This window comes from Ursus americanus, chromosome 13, assembly GCF_024610735.1.
Source record: "Ursus americanus isolate L20-20 chromosome 13, mUrsAme1.1.p, whole genome shotgun sequence".
Classification (NCBI taxonomy): Eukaryota; Metazoa; Chordata; class Mammalia; order Carnivora; family Ursidae; genus Ursus; species Ursus americanus.
In genome coordinates, this window is record NC_142139.1 from 7,461,934 (window position 1) to 7,476,997 (window position 15,064).

At 38.1% G+C, this 15,064-nt stretch overlaps 1 protein-coding gene across 1 annotated transcript in view; it reads left to right on the plus strand.

Annotated features, from left to right (window-relative positions):
• AP1AR (adaptor related protein complex 1 associated regulatory protein) overlaps positions 1-15,064 on the plus strand; it is a 38,401-nt gene continuing 23,337 nt past the window's right edge. Inside the window, exon 1 of the mRNA XM_045799143.2 lies at positions 1-448. Within this exon, the coding sequence (XP_045655099.1) occupies positions 366-448 (83 nt within the window). The 5' untranslated portion in view covers positions 1-365. The remainder of the gene's footprint in view (positions 449-15,064) is intronic.

Here is a 15,064-nt window from a genome sequence, read left to right on the forward strand (position 1 = left end):
GGGCGGGGCCTGGGTGCGCAAGGCGCGCGGACTGGCTTCCTTTAGGGGCTGGAGGCGGTCACTTGTGCTAGGTTGGGGTCCGGAGGCGAGCGAGGGGCCATGCGGACGGCGAGGGAGTCCAAAGCCCGCAGCCTCACACTCCTCCCTCAAACGGCGGTGACTCGGGGACCGGTGGAGTAACCGCTGCTTTTGTTCGGAGCGCCTGTCCCTCCTGTCACCTCAGCCCCTCACGCCGCCGCGCTCCGGCTGGCCCGCCCTTGGTCTCCGAAGCCTCATTCGGCTGGTGCCGCGCGGATGCGGCTGCCGGGCCTGAGTGTGGGCTTTGAGCGGGAGGAGGAGGAGCAGCGGCGCCTGGGCGGCATGCGATGGGGAACTGCTGCTGGACGCAGTGCTTCGGGCTCCTCCGCAAGGAAGCGGGGCGGCTGCAACGTGTAGGAGGCGGTGGAGGGTAAGCCCGCTGGGGGAAGGGCCGGGCTCCTACTGGCTCCTCCTGTTCGGCCCCTTGCGGGGAACCCCCTTCACTGTCTCGGCTGCGACGGCTTGGAATAGGCCGGGCGCCCCTCTGCCCTCACCACTTAAAGGGCGTCGAGCTGGTGGTCCTAGTGGAGGCCCTGGTCGAGACGGGCCTCCCAGGGAAAGAGCTAGAGAAGGGGGCTGGCGTTGCTCTTGACGCCTCCAGCAAGACTCCCTCCGATCGCGCTGTCACGCGGGGTAAGAGTCATGGAGGGCATCATACTGGGAAGCATGAGGCACCCTCCTACGAAAGGGCAGTAGAACGGGCTCCACAACAACCCGGACACACCCTACGTTGAGTTTGGGCTTGATGCCAAAGGTTGTAGCTTTGTATTTGACCCTCCCTGTGGCTCTCACAGAGCCGCTGAGGATCTGGCTCCAAAAAGTTGATGCCTCAGAGGGAATTTTAGTAAAAGTCATTTGGATGCTATAGTAAAATAAGTAAGGTCCCAGACTTTGAATAACTCTTTGACACGTACGAAAACTTGCCGAATTGCTGGGTTTTCAGTGGGCTTTCGGATTCTTGGTATTGATAGTAAGAGAAGCTGTGTGTAGCTTTTCCGTATTAATATTGTGGTTATTTCCAGAGGAATGCTGTACTCTGAGTGCTACCTATAAGCTCTGTTAATACTAGAGAAGTAACAGTCCTTCTGAACCTTCTTCTCGATTAAAACTGGTATATGTAAAACTGACATGCATAGGTTTTCTACTCACACCATCTGTAAAATAATAGAATTTCGTAATATTCCATTTTTGTGTGTTTTTTTATTTCTTAGGGTATTGAAAAAATTAGAACAAATTCCTTTGAAGTTGGCTTTGTTGTTGTAAAATGTTTCCCAGGAATTCAAACTTAGAATGAAAAATCGGAACCAAGCCACTTTACCTAAGGAGTAAGACTTTTTGCACTTTATGGTACGGATTGCTAAATTTTCAGGATCTCTCTCATTCAACCAACATTATCAGGTCATAAGGCATTCTGAATACATAAACTGAGGCCACATGATTTATAATTAGGATGTTTTGGTGATAGAGATACTATATTTGATTCATTCATTGGTTCATCAGGCACAGATTCATTGTGTTCATTGAGTTACCTCTCTGCTAGAAGGTAACCAAGATTGTATACTAAGTATCCCTGAATGGAAAAGTAAGGAATTAAAGATTCTGTGCCTAGAAGAGCTATTACTGTCAAAGGGGAACATGACAGCTGTTTTTATCACATCAGAGAGAATCATCTAATTTATTTTTAATTTTTGTGTGCAGGTGCACCTATGTAGTCAAGTATGCTTCAATAGGTTTCCCTAAGGACTAGATGCCACAAAAGTCTCTGGCTTTGTTAATATTTTATTTGTAGTTGTGTTGTAGCATGTTAAATTCTAATTGTAGAAATCGAGTCTTATACTCTCATTGGGTAAGCAAAAATCACTTGTATTTGATTTTGGACTACACTGTGGTATCTGGGATTTTTGTTTTGTTCTTTCGTTGTGATTTTGCAAACTAATTATGTTTTCCTTAGAGGGTAGCATTAAAATTGTAAATTTTATTCCTTGAGCAGGTGAGGTTGGCAGCATGGGGAAGGGGCTCAGAGAAATCAGTGAATTAGTGTGTTAATTGTCTGTAGATACGCAATAAAAACATTATAGTTTTATCTGTATTCTGTTAGGGGCAAAACTTGAACAAACACATCTTGTTGAAGCAGTGAATGTCTGTGGGTGTGGACACTGTCATCTAAAACCTTATTAATAGTGATATCGATACTGTTTTATTTCAGTCCATAAACATAGGTTTGGACAGTTCCCTTACTTGAATATTCTGAATAACTTACTGTTTTACATTAATTTCCACATTGTTTTAGGACTTTCTAGTAAGCATGAGGAGACAGGTGGATATAGTTAATTGTTATTTACAGAATATAGTTAAAGTTTGCCTCTCATTTTAGTTACTTTCCTTTTTTTAAAATCACCTGGTAATTCTGATTTTCTTTTAAGTGTAGATCTAGATAGTTAACTAATAGTCCATCTGAGGGCAAAAAATCAGGGGTAATCACAAAGACTTGATCTGATTTATATTTGTCACTGTAGTGGCCACAGGTAGAATAATCCTGGGCTTTTTAAGACTGTTTTAGGCTGGACATCACAAGGGTGCGTTATGATCTAGGGCCTGAGCCTGACAGATTTCTCAAGGACATCTCAAAAGTCAGATCACTCAGTTTTCACTATCCAGTTTCAAAACCAGAATTAATGTTTTAGTTTATAAAATATAAGAGAATTCTAGATTTTATATTCTAGAATATCTGTCAGTAGTCAAAATATTAATATCAGTGTTGAGATATGTCAGAAACCTTGCTACTAATAAAATTATTTGGGGATTAGAGCAGAGGGAGTTAAATATCTTTAAGGAATAAAATTCAGACATCCTAATGAGTCATCCTTTCTCACTGTAGGGAGTTTTGTTTACCAACACATTCTAGAGGGCTCCACCTGCTGGTCGGTTCTTGGGCAGTACTAGAAATCTTTTGTATAGATAATTTTGGTGTTAGTTTTTTTCTCAAACTGAAGACCCATTTGTTTTGTTGTGTTGTATTTTCCCATTTTAATCTTGCCATATAATTTCACACAGTGGTTCCAGTTAGAATGTACTGTAGTTTTATATAAAAGTATGATCATGTTTTGTATCCTTGATATTTAACATTTGTTGGCTTTTTGGCTCCAGCAGCGAAGTTGCCCTTAGGGAATAGTGTATGGTGATTTGCTATTTTCTTTCCTGGTAAAAAATATTTTAGTAATAGCTGCCAACATTTCGATTACTTCCTATATGTGCTGGCTCTGTTGTGCTTATCTTATTTATTCCTCATCACAATCCTGTCAGGAAGATAAGTACTATTACATACATTACAGATTGAAAACTGAAGCATGGAAAGTTTAACTTGATGAAGATAGCTGAACTGGGATTGAGCCCAGTCCCTCTGAATTCAGAGCCTTTACCCTTAACCACTAATGGCTCATGGCTTTTTGTTTTGTAGGTAACGCATGCATACATCTGAAAAACTTGCCTCTTTATTCTGTGTGATAAAACTGTTCTTTTCTTGAAAATATGCACTTGACCTCTGCAACATTATTTTTATTATTTTCCTGTTTATCTTCTGACTAGTTCTTACTCTATCTGCCTATTAAATACAAAATTTTTCTGTCTTATTTAGTTCCCTTCACACATATACCCAACCCTGAAGAAATTTCATACATTCCTATGATTTTCAACTACCATGACTTCCGGATCTCATGTCTTCTAAACAGACCTCTTTTCAAAGGTTCACTATATTTTCAGTTGCCAACTAAAGGGATACACTTGGATATATGAAGGCTCCTCAAATCAACCTATCTAAAATACCTAACAAATATCTAGAATAGATATTTCTTTCCCCCAAGATTTCTTCTTCCTCTGCTTCATGTATTCTCTCATTCCCTTAACAGCTGCATTCACAGTTTCCAAGCTACAAACTCAACTTCATAGTCCTCTACCTCTCTCTTATCAACTATGTTAATCTCTCCTTAACTTACTGAACCCGTTTCCTTTGTTGGTGCTTGTGCCTTAAACTTTGTCTTTCAAATCACCAGGTCTCCCCTTCTTCTTGACTATTCTCCCCTCTTATATCTCTCATACTTCAGTCCCATCTTCCCTTTCTGTCATTGGAGTTAGTCTTTCTAAAACCCATACTGGATCATACCATGCCCTTGCTTAACCACTTTCTCTGTGTCCCATTTCCTGCAGCTAATTTGCTCAGCCTTTTTTCCCTTCTGTGACAGATGATGAGTTGCATGGCATTCAGATGTGCAACATAACATCCATTTCTATGCTCAGGATTTTATGCGTTTAGGGGTAAAGAGTGTAATCTCACTCTTTGTTCTCTTGTTCAGAAAATCATGTCAGAATACAAATCAGTGGGAATAACATTAAAAGGAAAACAATCTATTCTAATTTCAAAAAACTTAACTCATTCATAACTTTTTTGATAAATGGTAACCTTCCATTCATTGAGAGTAGTATCAAATTTAAACTCCTGACAAGGGGCACCTGGGTGGCTCAGTTGGTTAAGTGTCTTTCTCTTAATTTTGGCTCAGGTCGTGATCTCAGGGTCATGGGATCGAGCCCTATCAGATTCTTTCTCTCCCTCTCAATCTGTGCCCCAACCCCCGCATGCATGGTCTCTCTAAATAAATAAACTCCAACAAGATAACTATAATCCGGGGGGCCTGGGTGGCTCAGTCGTTAAGCGTCTGCCTTCGGCTCAGGGCATGATCCCGGCGTTCTGGGATCGAGCCCCGCATCAGGCTCTTCCACTATGAGCCTGCTTCTTCCTCTCCCACTCCCCCTGCTTGTGTTCCCTCTCTCGCTGGCTGTCTCTATCTCTGTCAAATAAATAAATAAAATCTTACAAAAAAAGAGATAACTATAATCCATTTTACCAGCCTAATTGTGTTTTCTAATTATATTTTCCTTAGTGTATACCATTAAAATTGTAGATTTTACTTCCTGCTCACATGAGCTTGGCAGCATAGGCAGGGAATTCTCTGCCATTCTTTCATTTGCCACATCCCCAATATGCTATATACTAGATGAACTATACCCATTCCTGTTTTCTTAAAATACAGTGTTCTCTCATCCTTGCCTTTGTGTGTGATATTTCTTCATTTCCTGTTCTTCGTGAGCTTTTACTTATCCTTAAGTATTGCTTTTTCTATGAAACCTGCTCCACCCCCCTGAGACAATATTATCTCCCTGAGGAAGTAATATTTCTATAGGCTTAAATCTGCTTTATAACAGGGATTGGCAAGCTTTTTCTTTAACGGGACAGTTAATACATATTTTAGTCTTTGCAGGCCATAAGGCAACTACTCTACATTGCTCTATTAGTACAAAGACAGACAATATGTAAACAAATGCATGTGACTGTTAAAATAAAACTTTGCCTTTCAGAAACAGGCAGTGGGCCAGATTTGGCCCATGGACCACAGTTCGCTGACTTTTAGTATCTTCCTTAGCATGGGATGAGAGCTCCTCAAGGTCAGGGACTATGCTTTATCTTTCTCTCTCTCTACTCTTAGTGTCTCGTGTTTGTTGAATGAATAGCCAGAGAGTATTATTTTTGAACTTGTAAAGTTTAGAAAACAGAGTTTTCTCTTATTCGTCTTTTTCTTTTAGATGATTGTCTAACTTTGGCAAAGAAATCATTCATTGACAGAGTTAGATGCATATCCTACTAGTTTTATGTTGATTCACTTAAAAAAAAAGATCATATAGAGTACCAATGAGCATTTAATATTTTATCATAATATATGTTGCTAAAATAGTAATCAATAGTGTCATTATTGAGAGATTCAGTTTAGTTTTCTGCATGTTTGTCAGCTTTGTAAACTAGACACGTATAAGATGTTTCTCTTGAAATTTCAGAATTTAGGAAGGAAAACAGTAGTAGATTTAAATGGATATGAATTTCCTGAATATTCTGTATTTTACCTCACAGACTCTCCAGGGCTGTGTTTTGAACCTCACTCTGTTCTTCCATAATACATGTTTTCTTTAATGTATTTTTCCTGGGTGATGGCATGAAAACACATGGCTTTCCCTATTATGTGCATACTAATGAGCCTGGTCATCTCAGTGTTAGCTCTGAAATTTCATATTGCCCACTCAGTAGTTCCATTTGGGTATCAAACATAACTTCAAAATCAGTTTGCAAAGCCAACCTCATCTTTCTTTCCTTCTCATAGGCCTTTCCTCTTTTTTTTTCTTTTGCAAAGCCCCAGCCATTTCTGCTACTTTGTGCCCTACCTTGTGAGTGGTAACAGTATACAGTCACCTAAACCATGAACCTGAAAATCATGTTAAACTCCTCCCTTTCAATCACCCTTCAAATCCAGGTTGTCAGGTTCTGTAGATTATACCTTCTGAATGGCCCCTACATCTTTCCAACTTGCTACATCTTCCCTGCCTTAGTATAGACCCTTCCATCTTCTATATATTTGTATCTCTACCCTCTTGCTGATACCTTTTTGAGCTTATGTCTCTCTATCTGAAAACCAAACAGAAAGAAACACTAAGCCTTACTTAGACTCCTGCATCTCCCCCTAGCTACTACCCTACTTCCTGTCCTTTCCCTTTAACAACCTAAAGAATTGTCTTGATATCTCCATTTCCTCATTTCTTACTCAGTCTTCAAGGCAAGCTAACGTTCATTATCCCTGCTACTGCTGCCTTTGTTGCCCCCCACCATTATAACATCAAAACAGCCATTATAATCCAGTGGATATTAGTGATGCTTACTGTACTTGATCTTTTAGCTGCATTTGATGCTGTTGGCTCTCCCTTCACTCCTGTAATTTCATACTTACTGTATTTTCTGTCTGCCTTCCTGGGTAGTGGATTTAAATTGATCTATCTTCCCTATCTTCTATGAATGATCATTTTCATCACTTCAATCATTAAATGTTAGAGTCCTTCAAAATTGAATTAGACTCTTCTCCTACTATACTTTCCTTAAAGCATAGCGTGCATGTAGTCACTAATCTTTGACTCTGTTGCCCATCATCCCACATTTCTTAGTCCATCCCCAAAACCAGATTTTTTTTATACCTCCTAGATTTTCAGCCTATCCATTTTTCTCACCACTGCCACCTTAGTCTAAGCTGTCCTCATTTTTTGCCTAGATTTCCAACACCCTGTGTTAAAATAACTCTCTTCCTCATTAACCATTTTCTGACACTGCTTTATTCTCTCATGGCACTTAACCACTCCATGACTTTGTAAACTGTTTGTTGTCTGTTCGCCTTTAATACAGTATAAATTTCATGAGGTCAGGCACTTTTATTTGTTTATTCATATATATCCAGTATAGCAACAGTGCTCGCCAGTATTAGGCACTGAATAAATATTTGTTGACTGAGTGGGTAGACTACCAGTGGGTCCACCCACATCCATTCCTGACCTTTGTCAGTTAATCCTGTATTTTGGAATCAAAGTAATCATAAATGTAAATCAGTGATACAAACACAACTTAAAATTCTTCAGTGGCTTATTGTACTTTTAGAATAAACACTGAAATCATTAATGTTTAATGTAGGTTTCAAGGGGGGTTGTGGGCCTCATCTGTGTCACATTCTTCCTTGAATCCATTTCTTCTCATTTTACTTACTTAACTCCTACTCATCTTTTAGATGCCAGCTCAAGGATTATTTCCCACAGAAGTTTCCCAAACCATCTCCTACTCTCAGGGGATAAGTCCTCACACCATCATGGAATCATCTTCCTTTTCTTTTGAGTACTTCTTCAAGTTTTTATTATACCTGAAATAGTGTGATTATTTAGTTAATATCTGTCTTCTGCTTCCAATGTAAAGGAAGGAGTCCATGCCTGTTTTTGCTGACCATTGAATACTCAGCTCCAAGTTATATATGCCTAATATGTAGTATTAGGCAATAAATACTTGTTCACAGAATTAATGAGTATGTTTCTTCAATGTATCTTGCTTTTTTCATTCCCCCTTGCCTTTGGTACCTGCTACTCCCTGAAATATTTTTTCTCACTACTTGGGGCCAGGCTAATTCCTCCTCCATCTGATCTTTGATGCCTCTCATCTGAACATATGCCACTCAGAGCATGGTAGTTGTTAATTTTCCTGCATATCTACCCCCATTAGACCCTAAGCCTCTTGGGTACATGGGTCAGTTTTTGTTCACTTCTGTATTTTAACTACAGAGATATATATGTCTGTCATTCAGTAATCCAGAGAACTTCAGTTAGAATTAGAAAGTTCAATATCATAGATACATAAGTAGCAACAGTTTCTAAAAGAAGAAGGTGGTCAGCAATTTCAGATGCTGCACACAGATTACAGAGGACAAATAAGGGAGAACCAAAAGACCACTAAAGTCCCTTCTAGTTACTAATTTCCTCTAAATCTGGCCCCTTTTAAACAGCAGTGACCTTCATACCATGGATCTTTTTTGAACACAATGCTATGAACCTAGAAATCAACCACAAGAAAAAGTCTGGAAAGACCACAAATACATGGAGGTTAAATAATATGCTACTAAACAGTGGCTGAGTGAAGCAAGAAATCAAAGAAGAAATAAAAAATTACATGGAAACAAATGAAAATGAAAACACGACAGTCCAAAACCTCTGAGATGCAGCAAAAGCAGTTCTAAGAGGGAAGTTTATAGCAATATAGGCCTACCTCAAGAAGCAAGAAAAATCTCAAATAAACAACCTAATCTTGCACCTAAAGGAGCTAAAAAAAGAAAAACAAACAAAACCCAGAACCAGCACAAGGAAGGATTAATAAAAATTAGAGCAGAAATAAATGGTATAGAAACTTAACAACAACAACAGTAGATCAGATCACTGAAACCAGGAGATGATTCTTCGAAAAAAATCAATAAAATTGATAGGCCTTTAGCTAGATTCGTCAAGAAAAAAACAGAAAGGACTCAAAAAAATCACAAATGAGAAGAGGATTTGTACAAACAGTTGTCAGAATATTATGAAAAATTATATGTCAACAAATTGGACAACCCAGAAGAAATGGATAAATTTCTTGAAATGTATAATTTACCAGAGCTGAGGCAGGAAGAAATAGAGAATTTGAACAGACCAATTACCAGGTAAGAAATTAATCAGTAATAAAATAAAACTCCCAACAAACAAAAGTCCAGGGACCATATGGCTTCACAGGGCAATTCTACCAAACATTTAAAGAATTATTACCTCTTCTCAAACTAGTCCAAAAAAATAGAAAGGAAGGAAAACTTCCAAATTCATTCTATGAGGCCAGCATTAAACTGATATCAAAACCAGATAAAGGTGCCACCAAAAAAGAGAACTACAGGCCAATATCTCTGATGAACATAGATGCAAAAGCCCTCAACAAAATAGTAGCAAACTGAATTCAACAATACATTAAAAAAAAATCATTCACCACAATCAAGTGGGATTTATTCCTGGGTTGAAGGGTGGTTCAGTATTCATAAATCAATCATTGTGATATATCACCGCAGGAGGAGAAAGGATAAAACCATATGGTCATTTCAATAGATGCAGAAAAGGCATTTCACAAAGTACAACATCCATTCATGATAAAAACTCTTTAACAAAGTAGAGTGAGAGGGAAAACCTCAACATGGTGAAGGCCATATATGAAAAACCCACAGCAAACAACATACTCATTGGGGAAGAACTGAGAGCTTTTCCCCTCTGGTCAGGGACAAGACAAGACCACCTTTATTCAACATAGTACTGGAAGTCATAGCCACAGAAATCAGACAATAAAAAGAAAAAGACTCCAAATTGGTAAGGAGGAAGTAAAACTTTCACTATTCGCAGATGACATGATCCTATATATAGAAAATCTAAAAGACTCCACCAAAAAAACTAAAACTGATAAATGAATTCAGTAAAGTCTCAGGATACAAAAATCAATGTATAGAGATGTGTTGCATTTCTATATACTAATAATGAAGCAACAGAAAGATAAGAAAAAAATCCCATTTACAATTGCACCAAAAATAATAAAGCACCTATGAATAAACTTAACCAAAGGTGAAAAACCTATACTCTATAAAACATTGATGAAAAAAATTCAAGAAGAACCAAAGAAATGGAAAGATAATCTATGCTCATGTATTGGAAGAACAAATATTGTCAAAATGTCTATTCTACCCAAAGCAATCTACACATTTAATGCAATTGCTATCAAAATACCAATAGCATTTTTTACAGAACTGGAACACATAATCCTAAACTTTGTATGAAACCACAAAAGACGCTGAGTAGCCAAAGCAGCCTTGAAAAGCAAAGCTGGGGTTATCACAATTCCAGACCTCATGTTACATTACAAAGCTGTAATCAAGACAGTGTGGTACCGGCATAAAAACAGACACATAGATCAGTGGAACAGAATAGAGACCCCAGAAGTGGACCCTCAACTCTATGGTCAACTAATCTTCGACGAAGCAAGAAAGAATATCCAATGGAAAAAGGACAGTCTCTTCAACAAATGACATTGGGAAAATTGGACAGCCATATACAGAAGAATGAAAGTAAAAATAAACTGAGACTACACAACTACAATGAGCTATCACCTCACACCTGTCAGAATGGCTAAAATCAACAAAAGAAACAACAGGTTGGCAAGAATGTGGAGAAAAAGGAACCCTCACTGCACTGTTGTTGGGAGTGCGAACTGGTGCAGCCACCGAAAGAAACAGTATGGAAGTTTCTCAAAAAGTTAAAAATAGAACTACCATACAATCCAGCACTACTAGGTAACTACTCAAAAAATACAAAAACACTAATTCAAAGGGATACATGTGCTCCTATGTTTATAGCAACATTATTTACAATAGTCAAATCATGGAAGCAGCTCGTGTGCATCTGTAGATGAATGGATAAAGATGGGGTATATATATATTCAGCTGTATAAAAGAATGAAATTTTTCTATTTGCAACAACATGTATGGGGTTAGAGAGTATAATGCTATGTGAAATAAGGCAGAGAAAGACAAATGCCATAAGATCTCACTCGTGGAATTTAAGAAGCAAGCAAAGGGGGGAAAAAAGAGACAAAGCAAGAGACAGATTCTTAACCATAGAGAACAAACTGATAGTTACTAGAGGGGAGGTAGGTAGGGGGAATGGGTCACACAGGTAATGGGGGTTAATAAGGGCACTTGTCCTGATGAGCACTGGGTGATGTATGGAATTGTTGAATCACTATATTGTACACCTGAAATTAATACACCACTATGTTAACTGAAATTAAAAACTTAATTTTAAATAAAGGGCAGTGACCTTTTTTTAACCCAGGTTTTCTGTCTTAAACATGTTTAGCAGAAAGAGTTGTCTTTCTCTTCCAAGGCAGAAAATAAATTTTCTAAACATCCATTCTTCCTAAATTTGCCTTCATTAATAAGGGACTTAATAAACAGTAAATAGTATTACTTTATTAAAATCACCTATGTTGGGACGCCTGGGTGGCTCGGTCAGTTAAGTGTCTGCCTTTGGCCTAAGTCGTGATCCAAGGGTCCTGGGATCGACTCCTGCATCAGGCTCCCTGCTCAGCGAGGAGCCTGCTTCTCCCTCTGCCTACCACTCCACCTGCTTGTGTGCTCTTTCTCTCTGACAAATAAATAAAAATCTTTAAATTAAAAATCACCTATGTTGATGCTGTCCCTACCTGGAAAATCTACTGATGGATCATCCCTTGAGATTTGAATTATTAAACCTTCATTGAAGTATTTGATAATAATTGAAAAATGATATGTCTATCATCTTTATTATAATAGCTTTTGCAGGGCATCTGATTTGTAACCTTTCCAATCTTTTGTTCAGAAAAAAAAAGTCTTGGGAAGCTTTTAATTTTTAATACACTTTGGAATAATTTACCATGGTTCTTCATTGTTTGTTTATAATGTTAAACAGAAGATGTAGGGAAAGACTGCCCTATTTTATTTTAACATATAGAAGAGTATGAAAAAAAGGAATAATACCAATGTAGGATTTGTGAAATTTTTTCACTTCTCTTTTAGTTAAGTCACTTTAGTGTAAAAGAGTACCTGCTGTGCAAAATAACATGTAGAAGCATAAAAACTGCATTTTTGGTCTACTCTTTATGAGACTGATTTTATTAATGAAAGATTGTCTTGATATCTGCTTTGATAACATTGATAAATATATATGCAAGAATCTTCACTTGTGTAATACATTTACTTTTAAACTCTCCCAAATTTTTAAAAAAGATTTATTTATTTTAGAAAGAGCACAGTGGGGAGGGGAGAAGGAGATGGGAGAGAGGATCTCAGGCAGACTCCCTGCTGAATGTGAAGCCCATTGCAGCCTGGATTCCACGACCCTGAGATCATGACCTGAGCCAAAATCAAGAGGTGGAAGCTTAACCAGCTGAGCCACCCAAGTGCCCCAGTCTTCCAAATTTTTTTTACGTGCCCCCATCATTCAGAGTATGTTAGCCTGTCTTTTCTCCCTCTTTAATGTCCTTTACGTGTTTGAGTCCACTTTAACATTTTTGGCAGTAGTAGAATGAATATACAGAAACTTTACTTTGTTTAGAGACATAAGGGATATAAGGATTATGTACAAATGAATGTCCGTGGATGACTTTGGGGAGCTCTAGACTGTAGGGAAGAAGAAAAATAACCTACTATTTTCTTTAAATCATTGTTTTTGGAGCTGCTTTGTTTCAGCAGCTCAGCTTTCACCATAATTATATGACTGAATATATATGCTCTTATGGGGCACCTGGGTGGCTCAGTTGTTAAGCGTCTGCCTTCAGCTCAGGGCGTGATCCTGCCGTTATGGGATTGAGCCCACATCAGGCTCCTCTGCTGGGAGCCTGCTGCTTCCTCTCCCACTCGCCTGCTTGTATTCTCTCTCTCTCTGGCTGTTTCTCTGTCAAATAAATACAATCTTAAAAAAAAAATTTTATATATATATATATATATATATATATATATATATATATATATATGCTCTTAGAATAGTAGATTGTTGCCCACATTATTTCTAACTTCCCCTTTTCCTCCAGGACATATGGCTGAATTCATAAAAATTAAATGCACACATGATGTAACTTTAACCATTTTCTTTACAGCTCAGCTTTATTTTTTGTGATACTGGTGTATTCCTAGAGGACTCTTCCAGCTTCTCACATCACTTAGTTCTTTATTCTTTTCACCCTGGCATTTAAGTCTTATGCCTTGGATTTGCCACATTTATTTTTTCTCTTGTACTTTCATTCTTGACTCCTGCTGCTTTCATATTATGTCCCCATTAGGATTCTGACTGTCCTCTCCATCATGTCATTTTCCAGTCCATCCCCCACCCAGATGATTTTTATTTTCTAAATGTTTCTTTATCCATTTCTCTCACTGACTCCACTATAGTCCAACCTGTCATCATTTCTAACCTTGACTCAAATTTAATTGCAAACATTCATGCTTTCCCTTATTCTTTATGCATTTATCTCCACTCATTTCTCTCTGAGTCACGTGGTTCCTGACACTTGCAGGAGCAACTTCTTATGTGGGCCTAAGTTCACTCCTAACTTGAAGGGAAGTTTTATTCCCCTGTAGTCACTCTGAATATAGTAAACATCGATTAATTAGTTATTTGCAGGTTTTAATTCTTAGCTGGAGTATTCAAAATTTCCACTTTCATCCATGCAGTTCTGGTTCATTCATTTATGCTTCTGTGTAGTGTGTCATTGTATAAATAGGCTATAATTAATCTATTCTCTTGTTGATGAGCATATAGATTATTTTGAGGGTTTTTTTGCTATTACAAACTACTTCAGTTAACATTCTTAGAAATGACACTCTGTATATGTTTATAAGAAATTCTTCAGGTACCTATACCTAGGAATGAAATTGCTGTAGGAATGAATTGAATAGCTGACATCTTCAAATTTATTAGAAAATGTCAAACTTTTCAAAGTAATTTTACCAGCTTATACTTTTACCAACAGTGGGTTTTCAGTGTTCTACTTCCTAACACTTGGTATTGTCCGATATTTTTCCCTATCAATGTGGATGCTGTCTAATATTTATACTAAAACTTTATTGTATTCATATATTCCAGCAACAGATAATACATATTTTAAAAATTATTTTTCATGTTAGCAGTGAAAAACATAAACAAGGAATAAATCAACAATAGATGTGTAAAACCAAAACAACATTTAGGGGCGCCTGGGTGGCGCAGTTGTTAAGCGTCTGCCTTCGGCTCAGGGCATGATCCCAGTGTTCTGGGATCGAGCCCCACGTCAGGCTCCTCCGCTGGGAGCCTGCTTCTTCCTCTCCCACTCCCCCTGCTTGTGTTCCCTCTCTCGCTGGCTGTCTCTGTCAAATTCATAAATAAAATCTTTAAAAAAAAAAAAAAGTTAAAAAAAAAAAAACCCAAAACAACATTTAAAAACAAAACCCAGAAATATGTGGAGGATAATGCCGTGTTTATGGATAGAAAGATAAGAATGGAGTGCAATTTTGACAGTTGCACTGAACTTCACAAGCTGATTCCAGCAAGTTTTATGAAAGAACAAGAAACCGAAAAGAGCTTGCAAATTTTGAGGAAGGTGACTTGCCTTATCAGATAGGTTCTAATAATCAAAACCCTGTTGTATGGTCCAAGGCTAGATGAATAGATGAGTAGAACAGAATATAATATCCAGGATCTGGAAATCAACCTGAGGGGGAGCTCAGGAATCTTCATTTTTTAACAAGGTGATTGTTACATGCCAAAGTGTAAGAATGGCTGATTTACTAAAACAGAGCTGTTAGAACTAAATATGTATTATTAGAGATACTTATATGTATTGTGTCTAGTTCAGAGACTCACTTTTTTCCTTTTTTATCTCAACTATCACAGGTGTACATCAGTCTCCTGTCAGTAATAATATTAATTGATTTTTGCCCCAGGGTGGGAAGTGGATGCCTTCCTAGATTTACGGTTGCCATTTTCTCCTGTTGTTTTCTCTGATACTTCA